The 17,516-nt window shown below is 41.8% G+C and overlaps 1 protein-coding gene across 1 annotated transcript in view; it reads left to right on the forward strand.

The window, feature by feature from the left end:
- The first annotated feature begins 4,121 nt into the window (after positions 1-4,121).
- The window catches only part of LOC136423358 (prokineticin receptor 2-like), a 36,582-nt gene continuing 23,187 nt past the window's right edge, over positions 4,122-17,516 (forward strand). The window contains exon 1 of the mRNA XM_066411491.1: positions 4,122-4,374. Within this exon, the coding sequence (XP_066267588.1) occupies positions 4,127-4,374 (248 nt within the window). The 5' untranslated portion in view covers positions 4,122-4,126. The remainder of the gene's footprint in view (positions 4,375-17,516) is intronic.

The raw sequence follows: 17,516 nt of genomic DNA on the forward strand, positions 1-17,516 counted from the left end.
TGTTAGTGCATGTGGATGGTGTTCAGTACCAGGGACAGATCTTTGTTAGTGTTGATACGGTGTTCAGCACCATGGACAGGTTTGCTAGTGCATGTGGATGGTGTTCGGCGCCAGGGACATGCCTTTGTTAGTGTTGATACTGTGTTAAGCACCAAGGATAGGTTTGCTAGTGCATGTGGATGTTGTTCAGCGCCAGGGACAGGCTTTTGTTAGTGTTGATACTGTGTTAAGCACCAAGGACAGGTTTGCTAGTGCACGTGGATGGTGTTCAGCGCCAGGGACAGGCTTTTGTTAGTGTTGATACGGTGTTCAGCACCAGGGATAGGTTTGCTAGTGCATGTGGATGGTGTTCGGCGCCAGGGACAGGCCTTTGTTAGTGTTGATACGGTGTTCAGCACCATGGACAGGTTTGCTAGTGCATGTGGATGGTGTTCGGCGCCAGGGACAGGCCTTTGTTAGTGTTGATACGGTGTTCAGCACCAAGGACAGGTTTGTTAGTGCATGTGGATGGTGTTCAGCGCCAGGGACAGGCCTTTGTTAGTGTTGATACGGTGTTCAGCACCAAGGACAGGTTTGTTAGTGCATGTGGATGGTGTTCAGTGCCAGGGACAGATCTTTGTTAGTGTTGATACGGTGTTCAGCACCATGGACAGGTTTGCTAGTGCATGTGGATGGTGTTCGGCGCCAGGGACAGGCCTTTGTTAGTGTTGATACGGTGTTCAGCACCAAGGACAGGTTTGTTAGTGCATGTGGATGGTGTTCAGTGCCATGGACAGATCTTTGTTAGTGTTAATACGGTGTTCAGCACCAAGGTTTGCTAGTGCATGTGGATGTTATTCAGGGACAGGCCTTTGTTAGTGTTGAGATGATGTTCAGCGCCACGGGTAGGTCTGATATGGCATGTGGATCGATATTGTTAAGCACCAGGGACAGGCCTTCCTTTGTATAGAGATGGTGTTCAGCACCAAGGACAGGTCTATTAGTGCATGTCGATGTTTTGATAAGCCCAAGGGACAGGCCTTTGTTAGTATTGATACGGTGTTCAGCACCAAGGCCAGGATGCTAGTGCGTATGGAGTGCGTTCATCATCAGAGATAGGCCTTTTTAGTGTGAAGATGATGTTTAACACAATGGATAGATCTGTTAGGACAAGTGGGTTATGTTTCACAACAGGAACGGATGACTTTTTTGGAAGCTGTTAAGCAGGGAATAATTTTTTGCTTGTCCACCCTTATGATTATAATGTTCAGCACCAAGGGCAGATCCGTTGCACGGCATGTAATAAATTGCAATGTCTGTTTAAGATTTTTTACTTGTTACGCTGCTTGCAAGATGGTTAACCACAATTTTTCTAAGCATCAAGACGTGACAGTAAATGAATGTTATATTATATCCTTTACAAGAAGAACAAACAAAGGCTGTTGGCACGAAGAATGATATTTCATCACTTACGTCTATTTCTGATACACAAGTAGTTGCCATAGGAAACGTTATCAAACCTGTTTCTACAGCCCACGTACTTTAAATACCAGCATTTAAACTACAAACCTTTTGAGTACAAGCATCTTATATAAACCTAATTGATTCCCTTCAAGCCTTGCTATTGGCGTAAACAGACGACTAGGGGGGTCTATACAACAACAAAGAGCCACGGACCACCTCGAGGCTCATCAATGGGTTACGGTCGATATCTTCGTTTGATGATTTATTTTCTCATTATAGATGACCCTATTGTACTCCGTGATCAAAGGTTTTGTCCATTCTGCCCAAAAGAGATTGAAAATGAAAGTCACTTTATCATGAATTGTTCAAGATATGAGGATAAACGCTCAAAGCTATTCACCTTTATCTCCGCTTGTTCAAATGAATTCAACGCGCTCCGTTCTGGCGATAGATTCAATTACATACTAGGAGGTGATAATCCCTACTGTGTACAGATAGTTATATACATCAAATAATGTTTGGACATTAGAAAAAGCAATGTATAAGTATATGACATGTGATATTTCGATATGTTGCTCTATCCCATATATGATTGTGTGTAATCAAACTCATTTGTATGCACTTATTCGTTTGTATGTATGTATGTAGTAGACCTTACGAAAGTCGCTGTGCTTTTGTTGTGTCAATAAAGATATTCTTATCATAGCTGTGCACCCGCCGTCATGCAGAAAAGCCAGTTTGGGAATTCAATGTGGACTAAACACAACGTAATTTAGCGTATGCGGTTTCCGTACGGAAACGTCTCAATGTTTAACCGGCGCATTACTCTTCTTTATTTCTTGTATGTGTACATCAGCTATATATTGATTTTGCATGCACTGTGAAATGGGACAACGAGTTAATTACATAAATCAATAAACTCTATTACAGGACAAGCCTCTCAAAAATCAAAATATCAATTCTTGTAAGGGCTGTAGGTTTTGTTAGAGCACGATAAGACGCTGTTTCCATGTTATGGAGATACACATGCACAACATTTCATCAGTCTGAAGAACCTACCACATGTTCATTAATCAAGAGAACATGGGTCGTCCCTGGCGTTCGATAGTAAAAACATAACGTTGTGGCGACTCGGTCGCGCCGGCTATAGGGAGAATATTTGCCAGTAGGGTTTGGCCTTCGAGGGTTTCATTCGCAGGCGTATTTGGTCTGTCATATGACATAGTGGAGCCTCTCTCCATAGCCAACTCCCTTAGTATACTATTCACTCTCTTTGGCCAATTTCTACTATTTTCCCAGCCATTCGCGGGGCCTGGTAGAGGCTAGCGTCTCGGTGGCGCAGTGTCAGGGTGTTTAGCCCATAACCCAGTGGTCCTGGGTTCAAATCCGGGGTCCCCTGATTTATCTCGTTGACGTTGTGCCCTTTGGAAAGGCACTTTGCACGACTTTCCTTACTTCACTCAGGTGGAAATGAGTACCTAGCTTCCGTTAGGGCCGTCCCTCGGAAAGGACGTTTGATGGAGGTCCCGCGTTTGAGGACAGCCACACCTTGAGCACGTTAAAGAACCCACCACACTTATTGAAAAGAGTAGGGGTCCTTTCCAGTGTGGGTGGATCAAACCTTACAGTCTGGGCCGGGTTGACATCTTGAAAAGGTGATAGTCACCTGTTATGTCAATCCTTCCACAAATGTGGTAAATCTGAATAAATAAAAACATAAATCACAGCTTGTGCTTAATCGATACCAAGTACAGTGCTGGTATGCAATGCTCATTGCCTTCGCCATAGGCAGAATGGTATATTTTTGGTCGGGATTTGTGGAGTGATGGTGTTGGCGATATAACTCTTGATGCCATGGACGGACGTTGGTGATTTTTGGTAGGTAAGCTTCTGTTGTGAAGACAAAGGTCAAGTTCGAAGATGGGTCTTCTGGGGAGTTCCTAAGGTGCTTCAGTGGACCTTTTGTGCTTGTCGGTTTGTTTGTTGGCGACATAACTCGAGAGAAATTAGATGTTCATGTTGAAATTTATTTGGCTGTTAGGGGTCGGGAAAACGATTGTCAAGTTCGAAAATGGGTCTTCTGGGGGAGGGACGTGCACGGTACTATAGTTGGCACTTTTTATCTAAATTTTTGAGGATAAGTCAAGCGGGGTTTGGTGGATTTTCATTGTTTTGGGCAGGCAGGATACCACGGATGCAATCCAAACCATGAGAAGAACAGGAGAAAATTGAAAGGTTGCATTTTTATTAAAAGGAAAAAAAAACGATATGCACATCCTTTAAACTCACGTTACATCGCCTAACCGAACATCCACCGTGCACAAGCGAGCCACGTGATCATACCTCTCAGAAAAACTGCTGATTGGCTGTCACCGTGGCAACGGTTGACTTCCTGACACGCCCTCTCAGCGTTAAATGCCTTTTCTCCTCTCCAGCAATCAGACGAGGCTTAAGATTCATATATAGCGAGGCTTATTGGCTCGTCAAACAGACATCTGAACGTTCATCCTCTTGCCGGTGTAGTGTCTCGAAGATACGTTCTGAGCAAGGTGAGCCTTATTTCTCTGGAATAATCATACATCTTTGCTGCATTGCTATATCATTTTCTCTCAAGCATCTAAACAACCACTAAACCCCGCCTGGTGAATATTCCTAGGTTGAGGTTTTGCTCACCTGACCAGCCATGGGGTACGGCAACGAGACGGCGCTGGACTACTACGACGGCTACGACGGGACCTACGACTACTTCGTCCCGGCCAACATGACCATGAGCCCGCACAACCAGCTGCAAGTCATCGAGGAGCTCCGCTTCAAGCTGCTGGTCTCCCGCGTGGTGCTCGGCATCGTTTACGGCAGCATTCTCTTCGTCTGCACCGTGGGCAACCTGCTTCTACTGGTCGTCATGTACAGGTTCAAGAAAGCCAGGACTAGGTATGTGGGAGGCGTTGTTCTTAGGTATTTGTTTTACTCTATTTGCCAAAAAGAACCCAACACACTTATCGAGAAGAGCAGGGGTGACCCAGTGTGCTTGGCCAAAAGAGCGAGCCGTAGCGAAGCCGCATTGCACTGCCACTTGCTACTTGAAAAAGCATCATGCTTCACCTCAATTGAGGAAGGCTGTTTTACCTTTTTATCTATTTGCCATGTTATCCTCTTTTATTGCTTATTGTTAATTTCACGCGCATGGCCCATATCATGACATAAAAAACATACAAATCAAAGAGATGTGACTACAGCTACAAATCACATATGTAGAATTCAGTAATGATGAAAATTACGACTAGTCATTTTTAAACCAGGTTGATCCAATGCTCTCAGAAGGCACTGTGTGAAATAGTCTGGAGCCATCCTCCGTAGTCACCGCTGGCTCGATCTTTTCGCTTACGGAGGATGGCACCCAGGCTATGTGTACAAAGGGGTCGGAGTGAGTGATCTGTTCTATAACGGCATTGTCGGAGCTGAGGATACGTTGAACAAATGATTGAATCAATGTTCTTCTTCTGGCTTCGATTGTGACTACGATGTTCTTCTTCTGGCTTCGATTGTGACTACGATGGATCTGATATGGCTAGCACTAGTAAGCGTTAAGCTTTTCTCTGAGACAGCAATGTGTACACGTCGACTACATGTCAGTTCTGTAGTTGGACACCAGGAAAAGGCATCAGCGTCTGTAGCTGTAGCCTAAACAGTTGTGGTGTTTGTCAACATGCATGCGTGTCAGTTCCACATGCATGCGTGTTAAATTACAAAATATTCCATGGCAGAAAATTTGACAAGACACTATCTTAGATTAGGATTTTACCATGGTCAATACTGACCGACGGAGGCCATATAGGTTTTGATTTTATTAGAATTGCAACATTGCGACAGTGCAATACACGTGGGACAGAGGTAGCTATTGCTGGTGTCGTGACCCACACACAAAATATACGCGTTTTTTTTACACTTGGGTGGAGTGAGGAAAGTCGTGTTAAGTGCCTATTTCCCAAGGGTACAAGATCGGTGGCGTCAGGGGATTCGAACCCGGGACCGCTGGGCCGAAACCCGTGCCGTTACGTCATCACAAGACCCCGCGCAGATCTATATGTATGCCTTCAAATGGCATATCTAATACAGCCATCATGTCGACACATTATTATGCGTGTGGCAATGTTTATAAATGGACGTTTCGCGTAGGTCGAAAATGCCTGCCTCTGAGCAGATGGGCAAAAACAAGTCACGGTTAACCCTATAACCGCCTAACCGTACTTTTAAATCAAATCTCGCCTACGCAATACGCTGTAGAAATGTCAAAGTGGTCTCGAACAAGTTGATCTTACTAAAGAGCAGAGTTTCCCTCACTGTAACTTTATGTTCACTGTTATGTTTCCACAGTAACCTCTGTACCGTGAAATTATCATCACCGTGAAAAACCCTATTATTATCATTTATGGTTCCTTCACACATCTGTCCTGTAAATCACTTGCCGCCATCGTGAAGTTAAAGTTCAGTGAAAATTTCAAATTTCCTTTGAAGTTAAAGTTCAGTGAAAATTTCAATTTTCCTTTAATACACCATTAATTTTGCAAACGGGAGGATGACGTGAATATTACAGCATTCTTTCACTGGTCATGACAGAGAAGACAGACGCCATGTACAGTATTTACAGGTTCATTGTACCGGGGAAATTACCCCCAGCTCAGTACAAGTACAATGAACAAAGCCTGAAAGCCTTTTCAGTACATGTAGCGTGCAAGTCGGGTGAGCGACATAGATGTGTTTCGAACTCACGGCTTCTTGGTCCAAAGGCAGGGTCACTTAGTAACTGGTCTACGTACGCTATTGCAGTAGAGCCGTAGAACGCTCGACTGGGCGTTTCTTAGCGCGCTTTCGGATCTTCCTCGTCCTGTGGTCTTTCCTGTCCTGTAAGCTTAACATATGTTTTTGAACGTCATCACTAAAATTAAAGCCTTTCGCACATTATTTCATTTCGATACATCTACTTTTCCTTGAGTAACGATAAGGCTTTATGAAATGGACTTTGGATCGATTGCAGTGAGTTGTTGTTGACCTTTGCGAATTCAGAGGGCAAAGTTTTCAGCAGCCGGGCGTAAATTTTTAATCCCGAAGCTCGAAAGTAGTCCAGTATACTTATCTTCTAAACGCGTTGCCTGTTGCGACTGGGGTTTTTCCAGCCCACACTTGCGACTGGGTATTTTCCCGTTCACACTTGCGACTGGGCTTTTTCCAGCCCCCACTTGCGACTGGGCTTTTTCCAGCCCACACTCGCGACTGGGCTTTTTCCAGCCCACACTCGCGACTGGGCTTTTTCCAGCCCACACTTTCAACTGGGCTTTTTCCAGCCCACACTTGCGACTGGGCTTTTTCCAGCCCACACTTGCGACTGGGCTTTTTCCCGTTCACACTTGCGACTGAGCTTTTTCCAGCCCACACTTGCGACTGGGCTTTTTCCAGCCCACATTTGCGACTGGGTTTTTTCCAGCCCACACTTGCGACAGGGCTTTTTCCAGCCCACACCTAAAAGTTTCATTAGACAGCAATAGTAGGTGGAATTTCGTACCACTTCTAAAGTGTATATTTTGCATGTATCCCCTGCCGTGCACTCTACCTTTAGAAGAGATTAAACTCTTTATTTGCTGACTTTGTCAATATTGGTGCGACGCTATGCATTAATATGAACTGGCTACGAGTGAGCGGCTTGTTGGGAGTTCCGATTACCAGAGCTTTGATGTGTACCTATTGGATACTTCAAGGTTTCTCATTGGTGCTGTGATGCCCTACCATAGATTAGATCAACTTCGCCGCCTGCCAATCAAATAACATGCTTCATTAGCATGGGAGTCACGTTTCTCGCCACCAATTTCAATTACACACGGTAAGGGCTGGCGTGGGTCAGGACTCTAATGTCACCAGGGCGTTCAAGTAATAATGCAACTTGAAGATACGCCTGCAACGTGAAGACAGACTATGTAGATATATTAGTACTGTAAATGCAGAAATGTTCGTGGGGATTTAATTTGCGGTAGGGAGAAAATGGAGTGTTCGCGGTGTTTTTTTAGCTTGCGTTCAAAACGAGTGTAGCGCCACAGTTACACTATGTAACGGCTTTTCGCGGTAGTTTTAAGTTCGCGGTAAAGAGTTCGCCGCGAAAACGCGAACATAAAACCACTGTGAACATTTCTGCATTTACAGAATCTTATTTAGTAGCAAGTCGACTCAAGAGCAAGTTGTTGATCGGCATATCAGATACCGATTGTATGAGGTACAGCCTATGTCAGTACATTACAATTCTGCGTGAATTCTTATAAGTAACTTTAGTTTAAGTAAAATTTCAATATACCGGTTCAACAATACAAATTTGATATCTCGTACTGTATTGTGACATGCCTACCTGCCTACCTGCTCAGGCCAGAAACTGGCCCCTTGCTTTCCAGGAGGATCTTCCAAGCAGTCCTGTCCCTTGCCCTAGCCTCTGCGTCCCGACTGTTTAAGCCCGTGTTATAATGGTGACATAATGTTAATTAAATATCTTACAAGGAGTTATTTCAAATCCCGCAGGAAAAATATGTACATTCAGTCTAACTTTAAGTTCGAATCTATACGGAGCATGATTCTAATGTTGATAGCCTTCAAAGTAAATAACTAGTACGGATCAATTTAGAGCACCCCCTACTGGACTCTGATTAGTACATGTTTCAATTTGCGCCCGCCCAGTATTAGTACGAAGAATGGCCACAGCGATAGTGAAGCTCCACTAAATAGTTTTTCGTATCGGACAACTTGTCCCAGTAATCCATACATGTGATGACTTTGATTGACTAGAATACCCCGTGGTTATCTTTGCTGTCACCCTTATCAGTTAGCTCGAAAAAGTGTCATTCTTTCAGGCTTAACATCCCTCTATTTCCTGAAGGCAAGCAATCTCTTTAGATGAAATGGAGACGGTATAAAGATAGACAGCAGTAAGCTACCGATGGTACAGACGGCTTTCATGTAGACTAGTACCTGGACGAAAGATGTAATCGGTGTAAAAAAAGTGCACCATCTCGCGTATGCTAGCAGACGACATACCAAACTATATACAACTGCATCAAAAAGATTGAGAGTTATAGCTGTTAAACCCTCAGGTGAATTCTCGAAGATAATACACAAAATAATGAGCTAATTTGTATAACAAATAAATCATATAACAGTCGAGAAAGCTAGTACAGCCGTAATAGATAAATATCTAAAAAATATATTTAAATTAAAATTCTTTTTTCTGACAGTGCTACGACCACATCTGTGCTTCCAAAAGCTATCAGAAACAATTCTAGGTGCGTAGAGACAATTAGAAAGGCTTTGCCTTGTTTGGTATTCAAACTGCACCGGATGCCTAATAGCGTGTAGAAATATCAAAGGGCTTTTGATGATACTGACATACGAGATGCCAGATGTCACCATATAGCCCACGTACTGCCCACGTTCTTTTTCAAGGTTTTATCTCAGTATAGTATAGTATTCGGCAGATACTGTAGCGAAAATCGCCGCCCTTGCTGCATAATGGCACAGTCAGCAACGCCACATCTTAAAGCCAACTCTAGCAAATTAGGGCCCGAAAATTGGATTTTGAAAGTCAATTTACTTAGTCATTTCTATACATTAGTTCAAACAATACTATCACAATGTATAGCAACATCCATGATGCAAAAAAATATGACGTCGGTGTGATGTGAGAACTCACTGAAAATCGTGGTCGGAGTTTTTTGTAGGCTCGCGAAACTAAGCATAAGGGATCAATGCAGGGCTCGTTTTTGCGTGGTTTTAAAATGCTAAAAGTGTGAATTTATTACAAAATGTGATAAACTTTGTTTGTAAATGTCACCACCATAAAGATTTCAGCATTTTTTCTCTCAATTTTTTTTGGCCCTAATATAGCTTTGGTTGCCTTTAACAGAAAGACTAAAGAGTATGTAGGCTTGGATGCACGAAAAGCAAGCCTACATTATTGGTTATATTACCTGCAGAGAAATGAAAGGAGCACGCTGGAAATAAAGTCAAAGCAGCCGCCCTCTAGACGAGACGAAGCGTTACGTTTTTGTTCTGTAGCGCCGGTAGTACCATACGATTCGCTACTGTAAAGATACCAGATGGCGTCGAATGTATTGAAAGTTAAAAGCGATATCGATTCAGTTTTAGCTCACTGAAGAACTATTCTTTCACTGGTCGTGACAGAGAAGACAGACGCTATTTACAGCATTTGCAGGTTCATTGTACTGGGGAAATTCCTCTACCTCTATTCAACAAACACAATGTGAACAGTGAACCAAGGCTTAACGTCCTGCCCTAAGGTCTGCAACCCTTGTCGGGTGAGCGACACAGCCGGAATCGAACTCACGGCGTCTAGTTCAAGGCCGCTAACCACTAGAGTACGCACGCTACCTAGAATTCAGGCTGTCTATGTTATGATTGACATTTATCTATTCATTCTTCTTTTCAAGATACGTCCCTGGCCAAAGCTAGGTACTCATTTTCAACCTACTCATGTGATGTTAGGAGAAGTTGTATTAAGTGCCTTTCCCAGGGGCACAACGTCAACGGAACAAGTCAGGGGACCCCGGAACCCAGGACTGGCTTCTCAGCCAAACATCCCGCCACTACGCCACCGAGACGCCACTATGATGACGACACTTTTAATTTAGTGTTACACTAATAAAGCACTACATTCATCAACGACGAAATGCAAACGCCTAGTCCGTAGTTAATGGCCGAGTGTCATAACTTTACTTTATCAATAGCAAACCTTTTGCACTGTAGAAAATTACTCAAGGCCTGCAGAGCTTACTGCTAAAATTACAAAGGCAAGGAGACGCCGCTGGGGACTTTGGCATCCGGGTATGAAGTACAGTGGATGTTTTAATGACACGGAACATGAATACCCCAGTTTGAAGTCTGTACCCATGGAAATTGAGGCCGTAGGGGAGGCGGGTTTTTATCTATGGCGTCTAGGGCACAATATTTAACGACGAAGCCTAACACCGCCTTTAACCTCCCCAACCGAAGTCATGTATCAATTTTTTACGCCTGGGTGGAGTAAAGAAAGTCGTGTAGAGTGCCTTCACTGGGGTACAATATCCGTGGCATGCCAGGGGATTCGAACACTCGTACCGATACGCCACCACGACGCCGTTATTGTATTTCACTTTATCTCCACGGCAGCAAAATTTCACGGTGTAAGAAAAATAGACATTTTCACTGAACTTTAACTTCACGGTGGCGGCAAGTGATTTACAGAACAAATGTGGGAAGGAATCATAAATAATTACTACATTTTTTTAACGGTGATGATAGGTTACGGTACAGAGGTGACCGTAAAAACAGTGAACATAGTTAGGGTAAGAAACACGAATCACGGTATACCAATAGTCGGCTATGTAGAAATAAACAGCCTCAGATGTTTCACATAAATGTACATAATTCATGATCATACAGCGGCATCCGTTCGTGGGCTACTACCTTAAGAGGTCTAAGATTATAGTTAATTTGTAAGTCAAAATTAGTGTCCAAAACAAAGAATTTACAAAGATAATCATTACTTTGAATTACATGTATGAAAGCAGGATCTAGCGTCCTTTGCTAGCGCTACCCTTCTTAACGACCAGAATTAGAGTTCAAAACAAATATTTTACAAAGAGAATCACTACTCAGAATCACGTGGACGAACACAAGGTCCAGCGTTCTTCCCAAGCCTTTTCATCTTTACACACAGTGCCCTGTTTAAAAAAAGGTCCCGAATCATATTTCTTTAAGAGACTAGAATTAGAGTTTATAACAACAATTTCACCAAGACGGTTAGAAAATATTTTCTTACCTCACTGATTTGAATCACGTGGAGGAAAACAAGATATAGCGTCCTTTGTAATCCTCTTTTAAAGAACAGAAATATAGTTCAAAACAGAGATTTTACAAAGAAAATCACTACTTAGAATCACGAGGGCGAATACAAGGTCTTGCGCCATTTGCTACCCTCTTTTGAAGACCAGAATTGAGCTCAAAAAGAAAGATTTTACAAAGAGAATCACTACTTAGAATCACGTTGGTCTAGTGTCCTTTGCTACCCTTCTTTATGCTTTTGCTAGCTTTAATCTTCCCATGTTTACACACTCCTTTTGACACAGCAGAATTCTTTGAATGGACGACATTATCTCCCTCGATGGACATCTAAGAAGTCAATTTCTTGTTCAAACGACCTCAAGTCATGTCACGTCCTCACATTAAATCACCCAACAACGTTCCCTAGAGCAATTTCAGTCCGCCATCTGTTACATTAAAGTTAATTGGTTAATGTTGGAGTAGTCGACTGAAGAACAGCCAGGTCTGACGAATAGACAACGCCTTCTCATTAAGTCCATTTATTGTCTGCTGACCTGAGCAACCCTCCGCGCAGTTTATAACGTCAAGGCGGACAGCATAGACGTAAGAGATGTATTCCAGTGGAAACACAAATGCGGAACACAAAGTTAATGTGCTGGAATTGTATATACAAGAATGCGAAAGATGAAGGATGCGGAAAATACAGAACTGCTCCATAATAATTCTCTTATTGGAGTATTTTTCTTAAGTCGCTTTATATTACGTTGGTAGAAGCAGTAGCAGACTGTACATGCTAATAACCATCCTTAAACAGGGTCTGGACTCTCATGATCTGGTGTTAGTGTATATCGGATTTATACGCCCAGTGTTGGAGTACGCCTGCCAAGTATGGCACCCGGGACAGATCTGTTGCAGAATCGGAGTCTATTGAAAGGGTCCAGAAAAGGGCATGTAATATTAGCCTTAGCCTGTCTTACACTAGTTATAACTCAGCCCTACAAACACTCTTCTTGACACGGCTATCTCAACGACGACGTGAACTCTAGATCTGCCGAAACTTCGCACTGCTTATCCTAAAATCCCCTGTCTTCAGGAACTGGCTGCCCTCTTCTCGCGGTAACATCAGCACCAGAGACACTAGACAGAAACACTTATTGGCAACCACCAGAGCAAGAACAAATAGATTCAATCCTTTATATGACCCTTTTAAATGAACGGTGATGTCTAAACCTACGCATATGTTCATTGTTGTGAAGAAGAAATCTTGCCTTTACTCATCAATGCAGAACGATGCTGATTTGAACAGTAGTTTTAACTATTTTAGAAACATAATGTATCTGTCTCTAACAATGGAAAGTTATTATTTGTATAATTAGTAAATAGATAGTTTTCAAATACGACCTGTAAGCAACTACGCAATTCAACCAGTTTGCTGCTATGTGCAAACTGCTATGTTGTTTTAGTAATAAACCTTTCTACTTATTACATATTACGACATCCGAAAATGATTTTATCAGGCTGGTAAAACACAGGATATTGAAGATTCCTTTTACACAATCAGTAATTCACTTGCTGACGTTTCGGTGTCTGTCAGACACCTTCTTCAGAGCTTCTGACTGGAGTCCTGCAAGTTACATGATGTTGTAACATATTCACTCAGCGATCAAAACTAAGGAATGTATTTGAGGTCACACATTGTAGTACGCCGTAGCTGTGATGTTTGAACACACGTATATGGTATGTCTATAGTACAAACACTTCAAAACCAGACAATCGCACACATCTTCACTGCACGAATGGAATGCTAAACAACTACCATTTCAGCACCAAGGACATGTTTTCCTGATATGCACTGTCCCTAATTGGAAAATGCTCGACAAACATGATTATTTTTCACTTCAGTCAGACGTAAATTGGACCTTATCTTGCCAAATTTGACCTTAATTTTTCTTTTTCTATTTCATCTTTTGATAAGCTGTCTCGGGGGATTACATCGCCAGAGTAATGGGAGTCCAAGGCGCTATCTTCTTAGCGGAAGTAGTTTTGCCCATGAATTTTGGCAACATAATGGCCTATGTAGGAATATGGAGTGACGAAGCAAAATAAAACTACTGTCATCATGATCAAGCTGTGTCTCTGATTCTAGCAATTTTCAAATTCTAAATTTTCTCCACCTACTTTAAGATGCATTTAAGGTAACTTTTCGCAGCTGGGGCCTTTCTTTTCTGTCGTGTTGTTGTTTTTCACATTGTAGCACCCAGCGGCACATAGGGCAGCATGTTTCCTTGCTGTTTCTGCAGCATGGTATATCTTGTTTTTATAATTATAAGTACAGGGAAGGGTTGTTAGCCCTTCTCCGGCCCCTTTAACGTGCACGGGGCACCTCCTCGAACACGGGACCCCAGTTTACGTCCCTTCCAAAGACGGGTGCATCCCCAACCGAGATTTCCTATCCCAGCGGGGTCTACAAGTTACCAACTAATTGGAACCAGGAACTCAACGGCAAGGCTGCTACCTGTTGATAGTGAGCTACAGGGACAGCCCTTACTTGTTTCTTTTCCGTAGCAACACAAATTAAATATTGACATCACATCTTATTGCGAGATCTTTGTCAGTGCTTGTACATGTTGGATTCACCACTGTTGCTCATTATCGTCAATCTATTCCTTGTAGATTGAAAAGAAATGAGCCATGTACTAAAATAACGAATTCATCTTAACTAGTCCTGCTGAGCCCGACAATTGCCAGTTTGCACATGCTTGCTCTGTGTGCTAGCACTGACAATATTGGGTTGACGGTATTTCTAGAATGCGTACGTTGCACCCGCGCGGTTGTTGCAAAGCGAAGTCACTAAAAATGAGCATTATCAAACTAGTACCCTTTGTTTCAAAGGTGTCTAGGCACTTCAAAAGTGGGGTATATTTTTGCAAAACAAGGGTCGAGCTACAGAAAGAAGAAAAAGATATGCACGTTACGCAGCATTATTCTGCTTTTATTAAGGATATTTATTTTACTCTGCGTAGGAGGGATGGACTCACCGGCAGACTGATGAGTAGCTTCCTCTCTATCTCAGGCTAGACATGCTCACTCTACTCCATCTAATTATGCCCCTTGAGATAACATACTGGTAATGCTGACCGATATGCCCTTCTCATGGAGTTTTCCATCTGGCTAGATAAAAGCCTCAAATCACTCGTGAACCACCACAAATGCAAATGCAAGTCCTTCTTTATTAGTACGCATTTTGTATTCAAAGAAAACATCAAATAATACAACTGACTGGACAAAGACAAAGTGACGGCGGACTCAAGTTGTACTCAACTTATATTCCAGGCGTCACTTGTACATTATGGAAAATAGAATGCTTGACAAGACGCGCAAATGAGTGAATGAATAAACGTAAATACATAACAGAAGCCTAGCTGAAACGTGAGTCTAGACTCCCCTCCCAGAGGACGAACAGCAAAAAAGGACACATATCTACGCTTTTGCAATGGACTCAAAAACAGAAGATAGAAGGCAAAGCTTTCAACACGTTTATTCAACACGATGTCTAGACACGACATTCCCTTTGACGAACGGCATGTTATCTTTTGCCAAAAAAGTTTTGTTACACATTTTGCATTTCTTTCATGGCACACACACTTATGTTTGCTGTTGTTCATCTTCTTTGAAAGGCCATTATTTCTTGTCTTTGAGTTTGTTTCATGGCTGTAGGTGTCGTTGTTGATGGATTTGATTCAGAACATACGCCATAAGCAGTTAACATGATGCTATTTTCAAGATATGCCATCATATGGTATTCTATGCCACACAAGGGCTGAAACATTTTTGACAACGGTTTTTGATGACTTTGCAAAGTGAACTCTATTTTCTTGGGAATGACCTCCATTTTTCTGGAAATGACCTTCATTTTCTTAGCGGATTCATTAAAGCTTAAAAGCAGAAAAGAATACTGGAATTGGCAAGGTGCCCTTTATTTTTGTCACTCTCTCCGATTCACTCAAGATGAGCACATCACATCAGTATCCTGAATATTTGATTTATGAAATTAGATAAAATCATGCATCGCGCTAACTGTAACTGTTAGTGTCTCCGGAATCATCAAACATCTGATTGTACAGCCTGACGTCAGTTCAGAAATTAAATATTTGATGTGGAGAAAAACATGTTATCAAAAAAGACCGCTGTAATTCTCTAACGTCCTAGTTTCGCTGATAAACTTATCATGGTGGTGATCAAATTAAAATGTGTTTGTCACAAATACCACTTTTGGAGATCGGCTGTTTCTGACATTATTTCTGACATTGTTTTGATGTCTCTGCGCAAGACCAAACTGGCTTCTATCCTCATACTTCAAGCAGATCTCTTATTACAGGTTAAAAATAGAAGACAAGATTGCATCTCGGGAAAGCAAAACTGACTTTGATGTTTTTCCACTCTCGCTGATTCTATCAAGATGTCGAAATCATCTCAGCTTCTTCAAAAGCCATTCAAGAAAATTTGATCAGAAGTATCGAGTCCTTCGAGCTGAAGTAAATCATAACAGGTCTGATTGCAGTTCGGAAATAGAATTTTAGCGTGCAGAAAACAAGCTGAGAAAGAGGATTTACTGATACTACGCAAGCTTCTTCAAAAGTAATTTCCGAAAATTTGATCAGAAGTATCGCGCTGACTGTAAGAACCCATCGAGCTGAAGAATACCATAACAGATCTGATTGCACAAGCTGTCTCAGGCTGACGAAGGTTCAGAAATATAATTTTGAGGTGGAGAAAACAAATCGAGAACAGGGATTTACTGGTACTAGACCAGCTCCTTCAAAAGTCCTTTCCGAAAATTTGATCAGAAGTATCGAGCTGACTGTTAATACCCATCGAGCTGAAAGAAATTATTACAGATCTGGTTGCATAAGCTGTCTCAGATTGACGTCGGTTCAGCAGAAATAGAATCTTTTATGTGGAAAATCAAGCTGAGGAAAAGGACCCACTGATACTATGCCGGCTACTTCAAAAGTCATTTGAGAAAACTTGATCAGAAGTATCAAGCTGACTGTAAGTGCCCATCGAGCTGAATGAACTTATAACAGTTTTGATTGAACAAGCTGTCTCGTGTAGACGTCCGTCCAGAAAAACAAGCCGAGAAAAATTACTTACTGATACTATCTTCAAAAGTCATTTTAAGATAATTTGATCAGAAGTATCGCGCTGACTAAAAGAGCCCGTCGAGCTGAAGAAAACCGTAACAGATATCTGATTGCACAAGCTGTCTCGGATTGACGTCGGTTCAGAAATAGAATTTTGAGGTGGGGAAAACAAGTCGAGAAAGAGGATTAACTGATACTAGACCAGCTCCTTCAAACGTCCTTTACGAAAGATTTGATCAGAAGTATCTAGCTGATTGTAAGTACCCATTGAAGGAAATCATAACAAACCTGATTGCACAAGCTGTCTCAGATTAACGTCGGTTCAGAAATAGAATTTTGAGATGGAGAAAACAAGCATAGAAATGCTAGACCCGCCTCTTCAAAAGTCATTTACGAAAATTTGATCAGAAGTATCGTACCCATCGAGCTGAAGGAAATCATAACAGATCGGATTGCACAAGCTGTTTCAAATATACGTCAGAAAACAAGTAGAGAGATGGTATTTACTTATACTAGGCCAGATTCTTCAAAATTCATTTACGAAAATTTGATCAGAAGTATCGAGCTTACTGTTAATACCCATCGAGCCGAAGGAAATCATAACAGATCCGATTACACATACTGTTTCAGGTTAACGCCGGTTCAGAAATAAAATTTTGTACAATAATTAAAACAAGTCGAGAAAAAGTATTTACTGATACTACGCGCCAGCTTCTTAAATAGGCACTTACGAAAATTTGATCAAAAGTATTGCACAGACTTTAAGTGCCCGTTGTGATGAAGAAAATCATAAAACTATTGACGTAAGTTCAGAAATAGAATTTTGACGTGGAGAAAAAACAAGCCGAGAAAGAGTATTTACTGATACTACGCTAGCTTCTTCGAAATTCATTTACACAAATTTGATCAAAAGTATCGCACTGACTATAAGTGCCCGTTGTGATTAAAACAATCATACAACTATTGACGTAAGTAAGAAATAGAATTTTGACGTGGAGAAAAACAAGCCGAGAAAAATGATTTACTCATACTACGCGCCAGCTTATTTATAAGTCATTTATGAAAATTTGATGAAAA

The sequence above is a fragment of the Branchiostoma lanceolatum genome, chromosome 17 (assembly GCF_035083965.1).
Source record: "Branchiostoma lanceolatum isolate klBraLanc5 chromosome 17, klBraLanc5.hap2, whole genome shotgun sequence".
NCBI lineage: Eukaryota > Metazoa > Chordata > Leptocardii > Amphioxiformes > Branchiostomatidae > Branchiostoma > Branchiostoma lanceolatum.